Here is a 20,070-nt window from a genome sequence, read left to right on the forward strand (position 1 = left end):
CAGGATGAATATTCAGTAACAAAAATGGATTATTTAATATTTGTGGAATTATTGTATATGGAAAATTCTCAATGGAGACATTCTCCTCCAAGCTTTCTTAGAAACAAGGTAGTACTAAGGTCCTCAAAGAAAGGGCCTACTCCTCGCACTGATACTTTAAAACAACTCATTTGTGTTATTTGAAAAGTGAGAGCGCTTCTTCAGTTCCATCAGTGTATAGAAATGGAACCCCACTGTCATGGACTTGTTTTGTAAGATTGGTCCTTGATTTTTCCTTGCAAGCTGATTTCAACTTCATTATTGGCAACAGTCCTTTTTCCATTTACCTAACTCTAGTCATCATTGCCAATAAACATCTCCTTTGCTCTTGCAGCAGATGATGGCTATAGTTTCCCAAGGAGGTCACTGGCAAAGGGGTCTCAGTTGTCTGATTGACATTTTCCACCCCCAATGCATTGTTATTGCAAGAGTAAAAAGGATATTTGGGTGCAGTGGAGTACACATGGGAAATGTGTCCTCTGGGATGCATTAAGTCTGGGTATACCTGCAGTTTTCCCTGGGGAAATCAGTTGTGGTGGGGAGGTCCCAAAGGTTGAGGAAGGTTGTAATAAGGAGCACGGGCAAGTGGTTCTTTTGTCCCAAAAGCCGTTGTCTGTGGCAGTACAGACACAATTGGAGTTTACAACATGGAGCAAGCAGAGCACGGGTGTGAAGCATGTACTTACCATGCTCAGCTTGATCATGCTATATTTGGACCAAGCACAGTGATACCCAAACCCATACCTCTAGTTCCCCTTGTCCCAGCAGGTGCTGGTCAAGCTGGCAGCCCCTGGCTCAGCAGAGGTCTTGGGGATGTGCCAAGTGAAGGACTCCACTGAGCTCTGGCCTTTGGCTCAGGCCAAGCCCATGGTACTTGGGAGATATGCCTACTGGCATATCTCTGATCCTTAAGGATGGTCCTTTCTCTATTACTGCATGCTGTAAACAGAAAGTGCACTGTTGGCTCCAAAAGCATGTTAATAAGTAACTCTTTTTTTTTAACAGTTGGATTTTATTAGGGATGAAAGCACACGTAAAAACATTTGTTGCATTCAATAGTCCCCAAATCACTTCCATATAGATATACAGCATCAGAAAAATATACCCCTTTACTATAAAAAATATCCTCCTAACAGCTACCATTCATTAAAGAGATCTCTCTTCCCTTAAAAAAATGAGTTTAGGTCTATGTACATTAGTATCACACGTACATACACTGACACATGCACATTTCCATGATGAAATTGTTCAAAAGGTTCCTTATCCTTAAATTCTTCTCCACCCCCCTTTCTAAGCACAGAGCACTCTTTTCGTTTCTACTTTCCCCTTCTTTTCTCTTGATTCCATTCCATGTTTATCACTGACTTATTGTACTGCTTCTGGTTTTAGAATCTTTACTGGTTTAGATTATTTAATGCTTAACAAGAGGCATGTCAGCAATTCAGTGCAGCTGTCGTCTCTTCATATGGGTAATGGCAATCCCTCAGCGCTTGCTAGCCCTGCAGAAGACACATATACAGACATTTCTCCTTCCCAGAGCCTTTTAGACAAAGACAGAGCCATCCTGGTCGCTGGTGTTCAGGGTTATGTTGCTGTTCACAACACTTTCTGCATAACTAACTGAATGGGTGACCTGGTAGTGACTGCAGGGGCCACAGAAACACAGGAATGGACAGTACTTCAAGCAGACTTGATAAAGGTATTTCCTGAATTTTTCCCCAGCAAAGGCATAGATAAGAGGATTGAGACAACAGTGACTGAATGCAATGGTTTCGGTCAGATGCATTGCGTAGTCCAATGATTTAATTTGGTTGCAACTTGGGAATAACTCATACTGCTTTAAAGTCTCTAGAAAAATCAGTACATTGTAGGGAGACCAAAACAGAAAAAACACGACTACCACAACCAAGATCAGTTTTACAGCTCGTGCTTTTTTCTGATTTTTGCAGGACATCAGGGTTTTGATGATCCCACAATAGCAATAGCATATGATACAGACTGGGATGAAAAAGCCGATGGTGTTCAGCTCCATATTGCAGAACACTGGCCAGATGTTCTCCAGCTTCTGTGGGAAGACAGCAATGCAGTCATTTTCTACCAGCTGGGAGAACACAAAATGTGGCACTGACACTAAAACCGCTATTGCCCATACTCCACAGGTTACAAGAAAGCCCTGTCTCACTGTTCTGGATTTCAGAGAATATGTTGCTCGAACAATAGCCAAGTACCTGTCGACACTGATAACAGTGATAAAGAACATGCCCCCAAAGAAACCAATGTAATACAGCGAGGAAACAGCTGTACATGAAATAGTCCCAAGGGTCCATCCACGCACTGTGTTGGAAACCCAGAACGGAAGGGAGATCACAAAGAGAAGGTCCGAGATAGCCAAGTTCAGGAGATAGATGTCAGTGATGCTTTTTTTACTGCCTTTCACAATGGTAAAAAACACCATTAGATTCCCTGTGAGGCCAAGAGCAAACACCGCAATGTAAAATATTGGCAGAAATATTTTCCCAAATTCTTGGATGTCAGTCTTACTGCAGGACAAAGCATGTTCATCGTAAGTGTATTCAGCTGTCGTTTCTGCATATGCGTCCGTCATGCTGAATTTGCTGGCTAGAGGCAAAATTGGAAGAATAAAGAAAATTATGTTAGAGGAAGTTATCCAGTATCTGCTGTGGTAAAATATTGAGAGACTGTACCAACAAGCGCACTTTGGGATTTTGTCACTGTTTGGCTTAGTGATAGTTGTATTACTGTGGAGGTGATGGTAGTTACTAACCGAAGCCCAGACTCTGCCGTTACACGTACTTCACTGAAAATTAACTCTTTAGGATAAGAAAAACTAAATGAGAATTTCAAGGACTGTCGCATAAGCCCCTACTTATTGGAAGTGCAGCAGGGGCAGCAGCAAACCAAGATCTGACTAAGTGATGTGGTGCATTGCAGCACTGTGAGAAATGCAGGCCCTCTGCCAGTCTCTTGGACAGTGCTCAGCAGGAAATGGTACCTCACAAATAGCTGCTGATCAGCATGTAGTGCCTGTCAACACCACCAGCAGCCCAGTCTCACCCCACATGTTAACCCTGGGGTGGAAGTGTGGTAATACACCCAGTTTAACCAGGCCTGAACTGATGCTTTCTGATGTCAGAGGAGCAAAGTCTGCAATGGGACATCGCTTGGCAGCAATCATATCTTTGATGAAGCACTTTTAAAAATCATCATATGATCAAAAGAAGAGAAACTATATAGACCCTTTTCCTCAAGCAACAAAGCATCTCATGACTGCTCCTGCTTTGGCTGTGAGGTTGGAGCCAGGGCTTGTTAGCTTGGCTGAACCCAAAGAGAGTATGGGGTGCAGGTGCGCAACCTCTGGGCTCACTGATCTGCACACCCAAAAACTCAGAGCACAAGTCAATTCCTCTGCAGTCCCTCGGGATGTGGTGTTCAAGTCTCCTCAAAGATTTCTGTTTGCAGGAAACCAAAAATCCTAGAGGACTCCAGATGTTATTGTATTCAGTCTGCTCCCTCACTGGTGTAAAGAGCTTGTAAGTATCCACTACTTGCTCTCATTGTAGGAAATGAAGGAAATGAAGGGGTGTTATACACTGTGCAGAAGCCCTGGGAGATGACAACATGGCCAAAACAGCCTATTAAAGCTGAGACAGAAAGGAAAGGCCAGTGATAACAAAACTGCAACTAATAACTATCCCTTGGTGACCGTGTTGCCAGCTTCTTACAGGAACCCTCGCTGACTGTAAAGAAGGGACTCAGTTCAGTGACCATAGGATGTCTCTATTATAGATGTTTACATCTCCTGTTAGTGGGACATGTAGTCAATACAGCAAACAAAGAGCAGTGTATCTGATCTAATGCAACCAAATCTGCTTTAAAACAAGACAGACTGCTTTCCAGACCCTGCTGATTGCATCGGTGAAAGTTCTTTTCCCAAGAGAGCACAGTATTATTCAGCAGCAGACACTGATGGTGTATAACTACTCCCACTCCTGATGCTTAGAGCTAATTAATAATTAGCAGGTTGGAATCCCAGCCTACATGTACACATTTCACTGTTAACAATAGCTTTTATACCCTCTGTTTAAAATAAGCCTTGCAAAACTAAGCACAAAATAAAGATGTCCTGGAGTGTGAGATAGTCCTTTGCCCAAGAAGTTTCCTATGACCTGGTGGCAACTGCAACGATCTTCCCCATGAGTGGCTACTGTGACCATATCAACATCTTCTCCCAATGCCTCCTTGCCAGACTGCCATTTGTGGTGTTGGCCATGAAGTTTTGGCCTCCTATTTTGTAGTAGTATCATCTCAAAGATTTTTTTTGTGCTAGTTGAAAATGCAGGCTCTCTGTTTTAAATTATCTTCTTATTCTGAAAGTTCAAAGCCTAATAATCTCTGAAACATTTAAATGAGAAGTGCCCATAGTCACTAAAAAACAATCTTTGTGGTTTTGCACAGGAAAAGTGGGCTAGAAGAAGGGCTGTCTCAGCACTGGTAGCTTTGGGGCATGGGCACAGCATGGGGAAAGCTGTTTGCAGTAGGCAGGCACACCCATGGGCTGTGCAGCTCCTGCAGTGTCTTTCCCCTTGAACTGGAAGCTGAGTCTATCCAGCCCCTGCTTGCAGTCCAGTTCAATTCTTCAGCTTTTGGAGATGAGGTATCTGACACCAGCAGAATTAAAGGGATACAAATGAGAAATGTTTAGGTGCTGGGGTAGAAGCTGACAGCAATTGCAAAGAAGATACTTATTTTCTAGTGGTGAGATAACTAATTAGAGTTGCCTACAAAGATACTATCATCTCTTTATCTGCCCTGATGAGGGATACAGATATGGGCAGGAGACTTCATATGTAATCTCAATAATCCATCATTTTCTGTCTTTCCATCCTAATTTCTTTCTTCTTTTCTGAGACTAAATACATGCAGCAGGTGCCTTCAAAATACAAATAAGTGCCAGGGTACACCAAGTCTCTTGTGACAAATATGAGTCACTGTGTCAGCCCACCCAGCTCCTTTGCACCCACCTGCACAAGCACCAGAGCCTCTGTCTTACTCTGTGAGCTGCTGTGCTCCACAGCTGGAGCACTTGTTCTGTGAAAAGACACTGAGAACTGGGTTTGATCAGCCTCAAGAAGAGACATCTCAAGTGGGATCTAGTGAGAAGGTGTAAAGGTGAAGCAGACAATTTTCCTCAGGGCATGGGAAATTGTTACTCAATGTATGGAAAAAGTTTTTTCCGTGACAGCGGTCAAACACCTGGATTCCAGGGCTCCAGGGAGGTTGTGTGATCTAATCGCTGGAGATACTTGAAACTCAGCTGGCCCTGCTCTGAGCATGGATTTGGACAAGAAACCTCCAGAAGTCCTGTCCTAACCTCATGATTCTGCAACAAAGGCAGACAGAGGTCATGATGTTTCTGTAAAGTTTCCCAGCTTCTCCTCTGCTGTGTAAGCTTCTGTTTCAGACATGACTTTCCTGGTGCCACAGCGAAAAGTCTCATCATGCACAGAGTTAAAAACTGATTGATACGTGCTCGTATCCCATTAGCATCTCTTCTAACTGTGCCGACATCCAGAGAGGGGGCTGTTCAGTGGTGCTTGTCTAGACTGTGCTGTGTGAAATCCCTGATCTGGGAGAGAGGCAGTGCATGCTGGTTTACTCTCTGCTCTGAGAACCTCTAGCTGGGCTGGTTTTTCACATGCTTGCTCTCTTAATTCGTATCTAGAAAAGCAGCTTGTTGCTCTGGAGATTTTCCATATGTGTTCATAAAAGTTGCTGTGCTCTGTCGGAGGATTTCACACGTGTAAGGAAATGCAGCTCCACAGGTCAGCCCTCTGGTCTAGCAGACTTCTGCACAGGCTGAGCTGACTGGCATTGCCTGGAGAGAAAGCTGGGTTCAGGAATGGCCACTTTCTTCACCGGAGAACATTTACACAGAGGCGCAGGATAAACTCCTCACCAGTTTTCTCTCTTATGCTTACAATAAATGTTCACCTCAGGGACAAAGTGAATTGAAGAGCGTAGAGGACACAGGAGGGCTGTGAGGTTCCTCCACCAGACTTTTTCCCTTGCTGAGTACAGTAAATAGTAGATTCACTTCTGCTTCTCATGGAACTGCTCAACCACTTTGCTCTGTCTCCAGATTTCCCCAGAGGCTTTGCACCCTACTCTCCACAAACACTTCTGTTCTTAATCACGTTTATAGCTATCTCAAAGACCATAGTCTGCTAGACCAATACCCCTGTTTCTCAACCCAGCTATTCCCAACAACCATATGTGTCCTAAGTAATACATAGGGAAGTGAAATTGTGAGAGATCCACAAACTCCTCTAAGGAACAGAAGTTGCCTTTCAGCCTTCAAACAACACTGGCATCAGGCTGGAGGACACAAGATCTAAATCCTGCTTATACATCTGGTCTTTCCAGTTGTCACCCCTAGCACTTCAACCAAGTGCCAAGAAGAGGGGGTCTACAAGCACTTGCCTCTCTGCGATGCCTCTCCAGTTGTCCAATTAAAAGAAGTTAAAAAACTAACCAAATCCAGACCTCTCACAGAGAGTCACACTTCAGATTTGCACAATATGCTAATAAAAGTATTTAAACCTCAGAAAGATTTTTGCACCTTAGTCAGCATTTCTGAGTGAGGCTCACTTACATGCTTTTCTTATGCAGGCAAAGCATGTTTTCAGTGCACACTGAATGGGCTGATGATTCAGCTGGCCCTGGGAAATTGTAGGCTTTGTGGGAACCCTTGTGAAACCCTATGGGTGCATATTCCTTTCTCACCCTTAGATCTGAGTTGCCATCCCCCTACCCAAATATAAATGCCGTTGCTTTTTTGCATTTGTGACTACACCCATCTGCTTCTTGCCAGCTGGTGATTCTCAGCAAGACCACAGGGATGACCTCAGGTACCTTCAAATGAAATCTTGTAGCTATGGTGGCACTTCTAACACATAACAGAAAGAGATTTAAGGGAAGTACCCAAAACTGGGTGGAAACTATCAGGAGAGATGCAAGTCTTAATAGCACTCTAGGTGAAACTCTTAACCAGCCTGGTGCCAAGCAGCTACCACACAATCACCAAACACGGACACCTCTAAGCATGATTTAGATGATACACAAACCAAAACTTAGACTTATGGGCAAAACATTAGCCACAGATGGGGCCCAGTTTCTATTTCTACACCCAAGTGGTTCCTATAATTCACTTAGTTTATTATTCAGAGAAAGGTCACTCCATTCATAGGGGATGGTTTCTGGAGTTGCTTGGGATCATGTTAGATAGCCAGGGTCAAAAGCAAGCCCAGACCAGCATTTACAGTTACTTTAACTCTTTAATTTCAGTCTTTTATTCTGTCCTGAAGTGGGGAGATGTTCTCCCTGTTCCACCTCTACAGGTGCTGGAAGCAGCTGACACAATGCTGACCTCCAAAAGCAGAAAGCAAGGTGAAACAGCTAGTGTAACCTAATCTTTAACCTGGCAAAATGAAATTTAAACAGTTAAGAGGGAGAGTGCAGTAAGGCCAGTCTGTGTGGCTTTTTAGAAAAGGAACTTTTGGATATCTGATGATACTGCAAGGTGATAAAGGTGACTGTGCAGGAGAGTTTGAGCTCTGACCTCCACTGCATGCTTATTTGGTTGACACATATCTCCAGCTCAAAGCAACATAAGTCCAAGAAAGCATTGCAATGGGATTTGGACTGGTTAGCCATCAGATCTCAAAAGGAAGACATCCGTGGAGGAAGCCTCACTGAACTAGGAATATTGTTTGTAAAATGTTTGTGGAAATAGCAAGTTGAAAGCCAAAAACTGTTCAGTATTTTCATCATTGGTTTGATAGTAGATCGGGAATCAGAGCTAGCAGGGAGACATGATAAAAGAGTTAGAGAATTGGACAGTGATTCAGAGAATCTGAGTAATCTGGGGCTCCTCAGATGATTCACTTTATCTCTAATCTAGCCAAAGTGACAAGCTTGGGAATTAAACAACATGGGCCATGTCTCAAGAGTGGGGGCAGTTCTCAAGGAAACTTGACTGCAGGAAAAGCTGATGCAACCCTCAGGTGTTTAAAGAGACGCTAAATGGGAAGGAACAAAAGAGGGTAGGCTGCCATTGCAGAGCTTGATACTGGGGATGGAGGCATAATTTGTTAACAGTTGATTTCACCTCTGCTTATGTTAATAATCTTGTTAATTATTCTAATGGGATTAGCCATACCTTAAAGTGATGCATGGAACTTCAAACCAGAAACATGAAAGATAGGAATAAGATACACATTTTTAACACGGAAAGGCTAATGACTGAAGAGCCTTCAGGTAGGAGAAGGACTTGCATATCTGAGGGTCTCCATGTCAAGAGAAGATTTTGGTCTGGGAACCAGGTTTAGGCCAGACATAGTGGAGCTCAGCAGGAGGGTACTGGGTAAAACCCTACAGTCCCTGATAGGCAGGGAGGCAGACCATATTGGGGCACACTTCTCTTAACAACTGTGACTCTCTTTTGGTAATAAATGACTGAAAAAGCCAAACTATCCTCTCCCCAGGTACTTCAACTGCATTAGCTAGCCCAAATCCTAGGATGGGACCCCCTGGGAGGAAATGGGATCCTGTGAAGAGCACGGAGCAGCTGCTGGGGTTGGCTTAGCAGTGAGGCTATATGATGGCTGTGGAAAGAAAGCAGTACAGTTTAGGGATGTTGTTATCAAACAGCCAGTGTGTACTGCAGCTGTTAAATCCTGGGTGTTTTCCCTTCTAACCAGTTCTTTTATTATTCCTCAAAAACTTGGGAGTGAATGTGGTGTAATTCCAGATGTGTCCTTGCTCCCTGCGCGCCCCCCCCCCCCGTTCTTCCCTGATGACTGTAAGGTAAGGAAATTCCTTTCTTTGGTGTTTCTTCTTTCTTCTGTGATTTATTCTCACATCAGCTGGACAATTTCTGTGGCCCATCAGAGTTCTGCAAACCTAATAATTGCTTATCGATTTAGCTGATTTAATTTATAGAAGCTCCTCCCAAGACTTCAAGGATGAGTTATTTAGAAGCAAGTAGTGATCTGGGCTGCTTTGTTACTGGATTTTCCAATTTAAGGTGAAGTTGAAGGTGCAGAAACGTGATGTAAAGGCTTTCAAAAAATTAGGGCATTTAAGGTTTCTTAAGTAAATGACCCAGAAATGGAAGCTGATTAGACCACTGCTGATTAAGATAAATATAAGGCTGAATATTGGTCCTTTATAGATGCATTTAGGTCAAAGAGATTTAAAAAATGCCAACTCTGCCAGTAGTAGGGTCTTCACCACCTATCTTTCAGAGCAACCACAGAGGTACTATTTTGAATGAGACTTTGCTCTTGCTCCATCAGTTCATGGTCCAGCTGGCCGGGCCAGCGGCCTCACTCAGGTTAGTTGTGCTTCCATCAGAGCAAAGCAGGCACAGGGGACTGAACCCAGGTGCCCTGGGTGCAACCTGCCCCCAGCAACATCCCTCTACTTTTTGGTTTTGTTGTCCTGCCAGGAAGACTTGCTGTGAGCCATCCAGGAGGTACAGCTACACCACACCAGTGCTAGGGCCATGCCAAACCCTGCCAAACCCCTGGCAGCTCACCCCTGTGGTTACTGGTGTATTTATAGCAAAAGCTGAAGCTTTCAGTGGTTTCAGCTCCTTCCCTTGGCTCTGGGGAGAACAAAGCCCCTCTGAGGCTGACAGGGTGGACATGCAGGTGCCTTGGTGCCTGCACACTTAATGGAGCAGGGAATATAAAGTCAGGTTTTGGGGCATGATAAGTCCCTTGAGCAAGTGAAGCTGCACAGAGTCACGTCAAGGCATTTTCCTGGGGTGCCATCATTGATTCAGATCATTCTTCTGAATGGGAACTAAGCACTGGGAAGCTTCTGAAAAATCCCATAAGGCATTGGTCAAAGCACCTCTAGAAATCTGTCCCTAAGGAAGTTAGAGCCTTAAATATCTGTTTCAGAAACTACTTATGCATTTAGGAAAGATGACTTGGCAGTATGATTCAGATTCCTGCATCTCCCCTGGATCTTAAAACTAAGGTTCTAAAATCATTGAAATGGTTCTGAAATTTTCATCTGTGACTCTCAGGGTCATGATTTTGTGGTCTTGATTTTATGACCAGAACCAAGGGTCCCCTTCAAAGCCTCTGCACTCTGAGATGATTTCCAGGCAGTGCCCTGTTCCCAGGGACCAGCCGGGGAATGGGAAATTAGGTAAATGGTGTGAGAATTGTTGTAGAGCAGTATTTATTTTTGTCCAGGGGGCACTTTAACTGAGCTGCTGGGAATATAGTGGCAGAGCTGAGGAGGAACTAGCTGCCCTCCCAAGAGCTGCCTATGGGGAACTGGGTGTTTGGGGTTGTCATCTGATTGGATGGTGACTGCCAGGATCAGGATTGTCTTGGAAAATTTATTTCACAGGTATTTCATCTAGCCTGTTAATTCCCCTAATTGCCCTTTCTGCTTGCACAGTTGCTCATGACACTCTGTATCTCTTTTTATATGTACAGTTGAGCATTTTGCCAGTGTTTTCTCTTACCTCCTCTTCCTCAGTATTTTTGTATCCCAGGCCTTCCGTTCTTAAGCAGAATTCAAATTTCTTTTGTATTTTCTGTAAAAATCTGTAAAAACGGATGATTTTTTTTCAGCTATGAGCACCGTTTGTACTTGGTTTTGGTTACTATTTGCTCCATCCTCTCGCTACCTTTATTGTGATGCCTATTTACTTCCTGCCCCCCACCCCCCTTTTTGTGATTAATAACATCACATTGCTTTAGCATCCTTGAGAAATCCGAGATGGCTCTCTAGAAATGGGAGATCTCTTAAATTGTCTTCTTAAATCACCTCCATTATTTAGAGAGCAGCACACATTACCCCTTCTTGATTGTGTATGGATGAGATTTAAGTTCTGGAGCTGCCAGAATGTGAAGATCACATTTACTATGGATTTACTCTCAATTTATTATGTGTTGCCCTTCGTCAAACTTTAGCCTTTTCTTCTCCCTTTTGCATTTTTTCTGTGCTTCCCAATCCCTTGTAATTCATTGTAGTTGCTGTCTTTCATCCTGTCACTCTGTTCACTGCCTCCACATAGGGTTTGCCCCAACAGACCAGATTTTGGGAATGACTGTTCTGGATCTACGTTTATATCACACAAGTAGTTAACAGGTTGCCACCACTGTATTACCCAAATGTCTCACCCAAACCAGCAGACATCTTTGTGCAACATCCTTCCTGTGGAAAGCTGAGTCACAAAGAAAATAAGTAATGTGTCATTCAGAAAGGTGGGTTTTTAAATTTTTTTGAATTTCTGTTGCTTTCTTGCTGGTATGTCTACATTAGACACTTTCTATTGACTCTACTAGATTTTCTGCTTTGGGCTGTCTTTCAGTTCACTGTTGTTTGGGATGTTGGTTCCCTGACCAAAACTAGAAACAAGCATTGCTGGGGAGTTTTGAAATCCCTGCAGACATCTAACAAAAAGCATCTAATGAATTAGAAGGGCTGTGTCTTCTTGGTCTGTTCTTCTGGACTAGTGTTGCCCACTAGTCATCTATCAGCATTTTGTTAACCTTGGGGATTTCTATCCAGGGTGAATATTTCTCTTACACAAGATGCCACAAATAATTAGTTGACCAAGTAAAATTCCTCTGCCCTGGTTCACTTTGGTTAATAAAAGTGTTCCCCTCTCTACTTTCTCAATTTGTAAACATTACCCACATGATCTTTACCCAAATTAAATATAATTAGATTCCAAGCACTAAGCAGTGAAGACTTTCCTTTAAGTTCACAAAACAGCATTTCGTCTCAATCCTGCTTCGTCAAATTATAGGTAAAATATAATTGTCTCTTACCTTAATTCATAGCTGCATTGAAAATCAATGTTTCCTTCAAGCTGAGCTGTTTGGGTTTAAATGTATATTTCCTCTTCTCTAATGCTGGTGCCTACCCTATGAAACATGTGAACTTTGGCAGGGCAGCTTCCTGGGCTGTGCTGAGGTTGAGCTGAGAAAGTATTAATGTGCTCTGCTTGGGTCCTGCTGACTCCCCGTGAAATTGCGAAGTAGGATGCGGTCACTCAGAGGGACAGAAGTGCTTACAGAGGACAGGCCTTGCACAGAAGACAGAAATGCCCAAGGTGCTTCATGCTCGGTGTGTCAAAGCTGTCACTCCCTTGGTTCCCCCTATCCTATGCAGAAAGATGTTTTTCACTCACACACAATTGTACAGTGTATAGAAATACAAGTTTGCAACAATAGCAGGGGCCTTGAGCAGTGGCGACGCAGGATGCAGCACAGAGGAGTGCAGGTATGGGATGGTAAAAGACAGGGCACAGGATGGCACTGGGGAGCCCCACAGATATACACCACTCACTGATGGTCAGTTAAAAAAATGCAGACCTGGAGCTGGCAAAACTGGGTTTAGTGGTAACAGGCAGAACAAAAATAGTATCTAACATACATAAAAGGCACCACATTTTGTGTGTATAGACCAGGAAAGACAGAGGAAGGTATAGAAAAATGTTAGAAAACATAAAAACAATGCAAACCAGATCTAAAAAGAAGCAGAAGAAAAATTAGGATGAACATTGCTTTTATCCCAGGGACTGGAAATGCTGACAGCTCGCTCTAGCACTGCCAGTGAAACCACCAGCCTTAGGACCCAAAGGAGCAGGGGAAGGGAAAGTGGATAGAAACTATGTGTGTGCAAAAAAGTTTAAACTGCAATAGTGTACTTGTTCCTCTGCAACAGGCAGATCTAAACTGATAACAGTTGGAGCCTCCAGATTGCCATTAAACTAACAAAAAATTCTTAGCTTTATGTATACATATATTATGTCTCCTCTGTGCCTGTAGACAAGATTTTAAGCATAAAATTTCTCTGCGGCCCAGGACCAGCAGAGTCTGAGGGTCTAAATCATTGAGATGTCCATTAATTAAGGAGTCTTCCAGAGCATCGTGCTCAGGGTTGCATTACGAGTGCACCGCAATTGGAATGCTGCATAGCACATTGCAGGGCACCACTGGGGCACAAAAAGCTGTTCATCTGGGGTGAAACCAGGCAGGAGGCTGTGCATTGGGGTGTGTTATGAGAAACAGAGACACAGTGTCTGGTTGGAGGGTGCACCAATACCAAAGTCCTCAAGCACACACAGGAATACAGTCCTGGAAACAACCCCAGGTACTGCCCCTGCCTCAAATGTCAAGGGAGGTTAAAATGCCTTCTTCCCAAAAGCAGAGTTGTGCTGCCTTCAGGCAGGCTGAGCTGGGTTGGATTTTGGGGATGGAAAGCATCTTCCAGCTTGTCTGAGCTGTTGCTCGTTGATTGGTGTAGCAAGTTGCCAGGCAAATACTTCTGCTATTTTTGCCAATTAAATGGCTTTTTTCATTGCGTTATGCTTTATCTTGCAAAGGTTACATTCCCAACAGCTACATAGCAATGGCCAAAGTGTGAGCCTACAACATCTGTCAAATTATGCAAGTGATGTGAGCCAGGTGCACCAGGACAAGCGCCCATGGAAATAATCAGGGAGTAGATTCCCTGATAGGTGTTGGCCAGGAAAAGCAAAGACACACTGCTGAAAATAAAGTCTAAAAGTCAGGGAATTCTAAAGGGCCAGAGCAGCAGATTTTCAAAACTCACTTTTTCCTCTGACAAGTGCCAGCAGCTCCATTACCCATTCTTTAAAAATAAACATAAACAACTCCGCACTCTTTTCAGAACAACATCAAAAAGCTACTGGCTGGTTACTCCCCACACACTGAAAGTAGGATCTATGACTGCCAAAATTACAAGCTTTCAACTTTCAGAAAGATAATTTCTGGTAGATGGTACTAAGGAAATGTTCTCATTGTGTGAGAACCCTAAGATTCAGAAGGATGAACGAAGGCTTCCCTGATGCCAGTGATAGTCTGATATGATCCCTGCCCCCCTTTCAGGGGGCCCTGCAGAAGATGTTCTGTGGTTTAGAAGACACCAAAATCTAAACCTGTCTCCCATGGCCTTGTGGGGATGGTGAAAGGCTGTGTCTCCCCCAGCCCCCACTTCCCTCAGCCCTATAAAGAAAATGTACAGCTAGTCCAGTAGGAGCTTCCCCATTGGGGACCTGCACATGCCAAGCTGGTTTGCTGCTGACCTGTAAAATGTGGATTGCCAGAATCCTGGCAGACACTCATCCTGGTGGGCACCCGCTCCTGAGTTGTCAACTCAGCACAGTACCTCTGGTGTTGTTCTTTGCAGGCAAAAACCTTGTGAATAAGGGTCAGGACCTCCCATATGTAACAGCAGGAGATGCTGTCCCCAGCCACTGCTAACAATCTCCTAAGAACAGGATTTCCCTGAAGGCAGTCACCAACCCCTTTCCTCCTGTGCTGCCCAGTTTAACTGGCACTGAACACAGAGCAGGCTGTTACCTCAAGAAGAAATGAGGTTTGTCGAAAGGAATATCCAAACAGTCTTTATCTGGAGGACTTCAAAGAAAGAGAAACCAAGTCAGGCTGACTCAAGACGTCCTCAGCAGGTCTTCTCAGGAGACAGAAAAGGTTTTCTGTTGTATTCTGTTGTGAGTGATAACCCTAGATAAGAGTGCTGCTCATTATCAGGGTGTGCACTTGTACTGCAACAAAGACAGGTATAAAATCAACACCACCTGAAAGACAACTGCCACATCAACAAATGCTCTCCATCTTCAACCTCTGTTCACCCTCACAGTTCAGGAATAAGAAAGTCTGAGGAAGCTGCTGAAAAGACTCATTCTGGTTCGTACATGATGGAGAAAAGCATCTTTTGTTTCTTCAAGCTGAAAAGAAAAAGACGTTGCATCCCTTGTAACCAGAGAGACTTTTCCTAGGAAGAGCTAGGTAGAGTGTGCTGTCTTCCCAACTGTGAAGCACACAATAGTTTTAGAGAAAGAAATCAAGAGTGGATGTGAAGAAATCAAAGGATGTGCTGTGCAGAGACACAGTGGGTAAAGAGGGGCAACCCCCCTCTTTATGCCATCTCCCTCCGAGTTGCCTTCTGAATTTGAAAACTCATTTCTCTCAACATCTGGGAAGACCAGCGGTACTTCCACACGAGTGGTGTCTCCTCCTCTTCTATGGCCAGGCTGCCAGGACAGCTTGGGGAGACACGGTTTTGCACAGCAGCACTGGCAAGTTCAAGCTTTGTGGACTAAAGCACTTGGCAAAGAAATGTCTGGCCTGAAGGATCAAAATGCTGCTCTCCCTAGCTCACTCTGCTTTCACTGCCATGTGGGAAAGCCCGATGGTGGTGGTTTTCTATAAAAAGGGGCTATCTTGGCTCTCAAGAGTTTCACTGGAGTCCCTCTGCAGGGCTGATTGGCATCAGTACTGGCCTGGGAGTAACTGCTCCATCTTTCCAGGATGGAGCCCCGAGTCCCACGGGAGCTCTGTGATGCAGAGCTGCCCCGCCCTGCATGGCTCAGCAACACATGTACCATAGCTGTGACTGCACTGAACCCTGCTGGACACTTTTTCTTTTAATTTCTCCAAAACTCTTGTGGAGGTGCATCCCTTCCACAGCAGCGTCCTGTTCCTCCCATGCTGTCTTGCAGCAGAGCCCAGCTGGCAGCTTTTGATGTAGCTGTGGGCACTAGCTGCTCACACACACATACAGCCCTTCACAGAAAGCATTTCTGTGCCTCACTTCTGAGAGAAAACCCAGCAGGGGGAGCCTCATCTCTTCATGCCACTGTTCTGGAGAGATGCAAGGAGATAATGGAGCTCTGGCACCTTTCCAGACACCAGTGGGAGATGCATTTATTCTTCACTGAAAACATGGGGAGGAAAAAATTACCCAGAGAGAGGAAAAGAGAAGATATGTCTAGTGTTTCAGCGTGACAGCTGCTGAAGAGAAGATCCATAGAAAGACGAAGGTTTGCACACCTTCTACAAACAGTAGGGGTGTGGCCCAGAAAGACATTGAAAGTTAAGAGAAACATTTATTCCCACATTAGAAATGACATGGAAGGGATAAGGACACTGGAACAGTTTAGTGCTTAGGCTCACTCGTGCCTTGGTGACCACATCTGTATTCCTGAGCCATTTGTTTGCCTTCTCTCACTCCAGCTGTCACAGAGAGGTGGTGCTCTCCTGCCCTGGAGAGGTGGCAGAGACCTAGCCAGGTCTCCTGGGGAAGTGTCCTCCTCCCTTGGGATGGGCGATGTGCACACCAGCTGCTCGGATCCACCTGTTTCAGTGTGTACCTGAGTTACACCAATCTCTCAGAGCACATTGCTGAGGCTGTGCTGCTTTCAAGGTTGGCTCCAACAAAAACAATGAGATCCAAGAAAGAGGGGAGGAAGCCATTGGTGGGGCAATCACATTCATTTCCTCCTGGGCTCACCCAGGCAAGAGGAATGGCTGCTGTTCAAAATGATAAAGAAATGCCTTTTCTCCCTCCTTCCCTGCTTTCCGTCCTCTCTCTCTCTTGTGCTGCTTATGAGAGCTGAAGCTCTTGGGTACATTTGCACCAGCACCACCCCTCTCTCTGTGGACACATTGGGGCAGTGTGGTGTTGGGGACACCAAGATGTGTTGGGATGGTGCAAGAGGCGTGCAGGTACAGAGACACAGAAGCAGACATGGTGAATGAGGGGAGTGGAAATGTTGCCTGCCTTTCGGTGAGCATGGACAAAAGACGGAAGGAAACCACCCAGCATTGCTCTTTGCTCTCAGCCCAGTTGAATACCTGAGCATTAGGGAACAAAACCCATTTCCTTCACTCCTTGTTGTGTAGGAAAGGCATTGCCTTCTGACAGCTGGTTTCCAAACATTTCTTGACACATAGGTCTCTTTACCTTGCTGAGTGCTGCAGTCAAGGCTGGTGCTGAGTCGAACACAAGAGACAATCAATACTTTTCCAGTGTCCTGTTGGTCTGTGTTCGGTCATGGCTGTGTCCTTCCTTTCTGTCCATCACTGTACTCATCCTCACATGCTGCACATGCATTCACACCTTCTCTAAACTCAAGCATGTGGAGGATTACAGAGACTGAACCTTCTCCGAGGGTGCCAAGTGAATAAAGGGATAATTGTCTTGCTGATCCAGAGGCGCATGCACATGTTGCACACTCATTAATATTACTGGGAAGGCTGCCTGGATACTGGAGTATGGCAAGGAAAAATGGTGTTTTCCGGAGTAACACAGCAGACATTGCTGTTTGCTTGGTGGTAGGCTCCTCTTACATATAGCTCATCCTACATGGTAAGCGTGACCCAGCTGCTCACCCGGCATTGCACTGGCTGCACTGGCTTCTGGAAAGCACAGCAGACCCACACAGACAGTCCTGACAGCCACGAGACGAGCACGGCATTGGGTCAGACGAGGTCCCAGCAGGCACACTTGTCAGCAGTGGCTGAGGAAACCCAAATCACACTACTGCTCTTCTGAGGTGGGGATTTCTGCGATGGGTCTCTGTACATTTTGGGGTGTCAGCTGAGGCAGCAGAAACATGGATTTATCTAGAAGTGCACAGACACGCAGGAGTGCGCTGCTCAGAGGCTGTGTGTCAAAACTGACGTAGGACAGCAGCAGCTTTGCTTTGCCCAGCATTACTTGCTGCCTTTAAGGGACATTAACCTTTAAGGTACATTAACCAAAAACGCATGTCAGCCCACACGTTACAGTTAAATATGACATATTCAGACTAAGGTTATAATTACCTTTCAATTTCCCAAACTATTTTTACATCCGGAGAGAATACCTAAAGTCATCTTTATTCTTTTTCTGTCATGGTTTTTTCTGGATCCTCTACTGGCACAGTTATTAACTTCCATGGTGCTTCATTACTGGAATGGATATATAATATGCATATATATATATATATATATATATATATATATATATATATATATACTGGTGCATATATAATTGGTGTTTTCAAGAGGTTGAAAATAAAACAGGATTATCCTCGACATGATACAATTAACAGGGCTTTTGGGAGTTTTGTGCATGCTAATGCAGGCCCATCGAGGCACGGGGGTATCTTTCAGCTAAGAGAAGCATGGGACACAGATACCCTTCACTAACCTTTCTTTTTTCCCTTGTTAAAGTTTTGACTGGTTCTGACCTCCAGGTGTAGCTGGATGGTACCACAGCAGAAAGAGGCAGAGTTGTGCTGCTGGCTGGGAGGACTCCTCCAGAAAGGATCAAGTCAGAAGCTCCCATCCTCATCCCTAGACTGTGTGCAATGGCCTGAACAAGTGACTTGAAAGCCAGAAGCTCTGCCAAGGATTTAATTAGTGTTGACTCCATGTTGCCTTAGGAAGGAGGCTTCAGTTTAACGCCAGAAAAAGCCAGATATGGACTAGTTTCTTACTCCAGGATGCTGTTTTGGAACAAGATACTAAGACTATCACTCCCTGTGCTAAAAGTGGCAGTCCTGCAGCTCAGAGCTGAGACGAGGAACAATCTGCTAGGCCCCACTTCACACTATTTTCCAAGGGATCTAGCAACACCATAAGCTAACATGTCCTCATACATCCCACTTTTTGCTGGTATAGTTCAACAGCATGGTCCCTAAACATACCCTTTTGTTCTTTACAAATGCAGAACAGGTTTGTACAGTGTGTTAAGTGACCATCAGGCAAGACAAGCCCCCCTGATGCCACTGCAACGCTCCAGCCTGTTAAGGCCTTTCCATCCACACATGCAGAGCATCATGGGTGGCATCAGACAAAGATTCCGTCCTTCTAAACAGAGATCGTCTGTTGAAGGGACCCTCTGTGCTAGTAACACCAATAAATTGAAAGAAAAACGGTATGTATTTTAGGTTTAAGCTTGAATATAGGTAACAGTTATGCTGGTCTCTGTTTTAAGAACAAGACTATATCTGACTATTTGATGTGCCAACATCATCCTGAATCCTCTCAGCAAAAAGAAAAGGCAAGATCAGGATATGAAAGTAAGTAGCAGATATGAGCAGGACCAATACAACAACTGTGGTGGGTACTTTTTACACAGTAGGTAAAAAGGCACTACGGCTATGCAGGATGGTCTGGTCTATCCTCAGCTTCTTGTGCTCCCAGCTCTTGGGAAGACCCTAAAATTTCCATTACCCTCAAGCTGCCCATCAGCTTGCACAAATGCAGGAAGATGTCTTCTGCTCTCTATGCCCTCACAGGCATTGGCAGGGCAGCAAACTGCTCTCAGGTTTGTCCCTTCAGAAAGAAAAGGAGCTCTGTAATCTGCAGGGATGTTCCTGGCCGCTCACAGCTACACAGGGCAGGTCCTGCCAGCCATGCACCCTCCGGATGCGGGTCTCGCCTTCGTCCTTTGCACAGGAAAGCAGCGATAGCAGCTTAAAGTAGCTGGGCCAGGAGGAGAAGTTGAGGTCAGGTCCAACTCAGAGCTCCTGGTGTTGCTGCTGCAATAAAGGAAGGCAGCTGCCTCTAGCAGAAGATCCACTGAGCTGCAGAAAGTTTCTCGCACTTCTGCACTAGGAGGGTTTGCAAGTGGTGTTGACGCAGCAGCAGGAGAGGATGTCCTCCAGTGAGAGCTAGAGAAGTAAAAGACTTTGCAAAGAAGGCTCTACATGTTTATGCTACCCTCACACCACCGGGTTACAGCCCTTGTGGGGAAGCCCGGGGTCACAGCCTCACTCCAACAGCAATCAATGAAAGCTACACAACAGCAGTCAATGAAACCTCTGAAAGGAAGGAGATATCCCCTAGCAGAGATGCTCAGTAACACCAGGGAAAGGCCATTGTCTTGCAAGCTTGGGCAAATGGGCTCCAGTACCTGTCTCAAAGTACTCACACAAGAGATGCAGGACAAAGCTGTGGGGCTGCAAAAATCATTCCCACCTCTTATGCTTCAGCTGAGCGAGTTCTGATCTAGAGGGCTCATACTGTGAATCTGCAGAGGAGATAGCTGGTGCTGTCCTCTAAGCCTTTGGCTTTGTCCTGAATTTTTATGACTCCCCTTCTAGAGCACCTGACTGTTTGAATACCCCAAAAAAAAGCCTCGCTGCCCGAGGGTGGTAGG

General features: G+C 44.9%; 1 protein-coding gene across 2 annotated transcripts; it reads right to left on the reverse strand.

Moving 5' to 3' along the window:
- Positions 1 to 1,049: 1,049 nt before the first annotated feature.
- CX3CR1 (C-X3-C motif chemokine receptor 1) lies at positions 1,050 to 12,165 on the reverse strand. 2 transcript variants are annotated; one of them, XM_027676128.1, is made up of 3 exons: positions 11,922 to 12,165; positions 10,607 to 10,678; positions 1,050 to 2,658 (listed from the first exon to the last, which is right to left on the reverse strand). In XM_027676128.1, the coding sequence occupies exon 3, from the start codon at positions 2,642 to 2,644 to the stop codon at positions 1,583 to 1,585; it is 1,062 nt and encodes a 353-aa protein (XP_027531929.1). In that variant the 5' UTR covers positions 2,645 to 2,658; positions 10,607 to 10,678; positions 11,922 to 12,165; the 3' UTR covers positions 1,050 to 1,582. The 2 variants fall into 2 exon arrangements, with proteins under 2 accessions (XP_027531929.1, XP_027531930.1); XM_027676129.1 differs by lacking the exon at positions 10,607 to 10,678.
- Positions 12,166 to 20,070: the final 7,905 nt, after the last annotated feature.

Source organism: Neopelma chrysocephalum, unplaced genomic scaffold (genome assembly GCF_003984885.1).
Source record: "Neopelma chrysocephalum unplaced genomic scaffold, ASM398488v2 Primary Assembly neopelma1_26, whole genome shotgun sequence".
NCBI classification, from domain to species: Eukaryota; Metazoa; Chordata; class Aves; order Passeriformes; family Pipridae; genus Neopelma; species Neopelma chrysocephalum.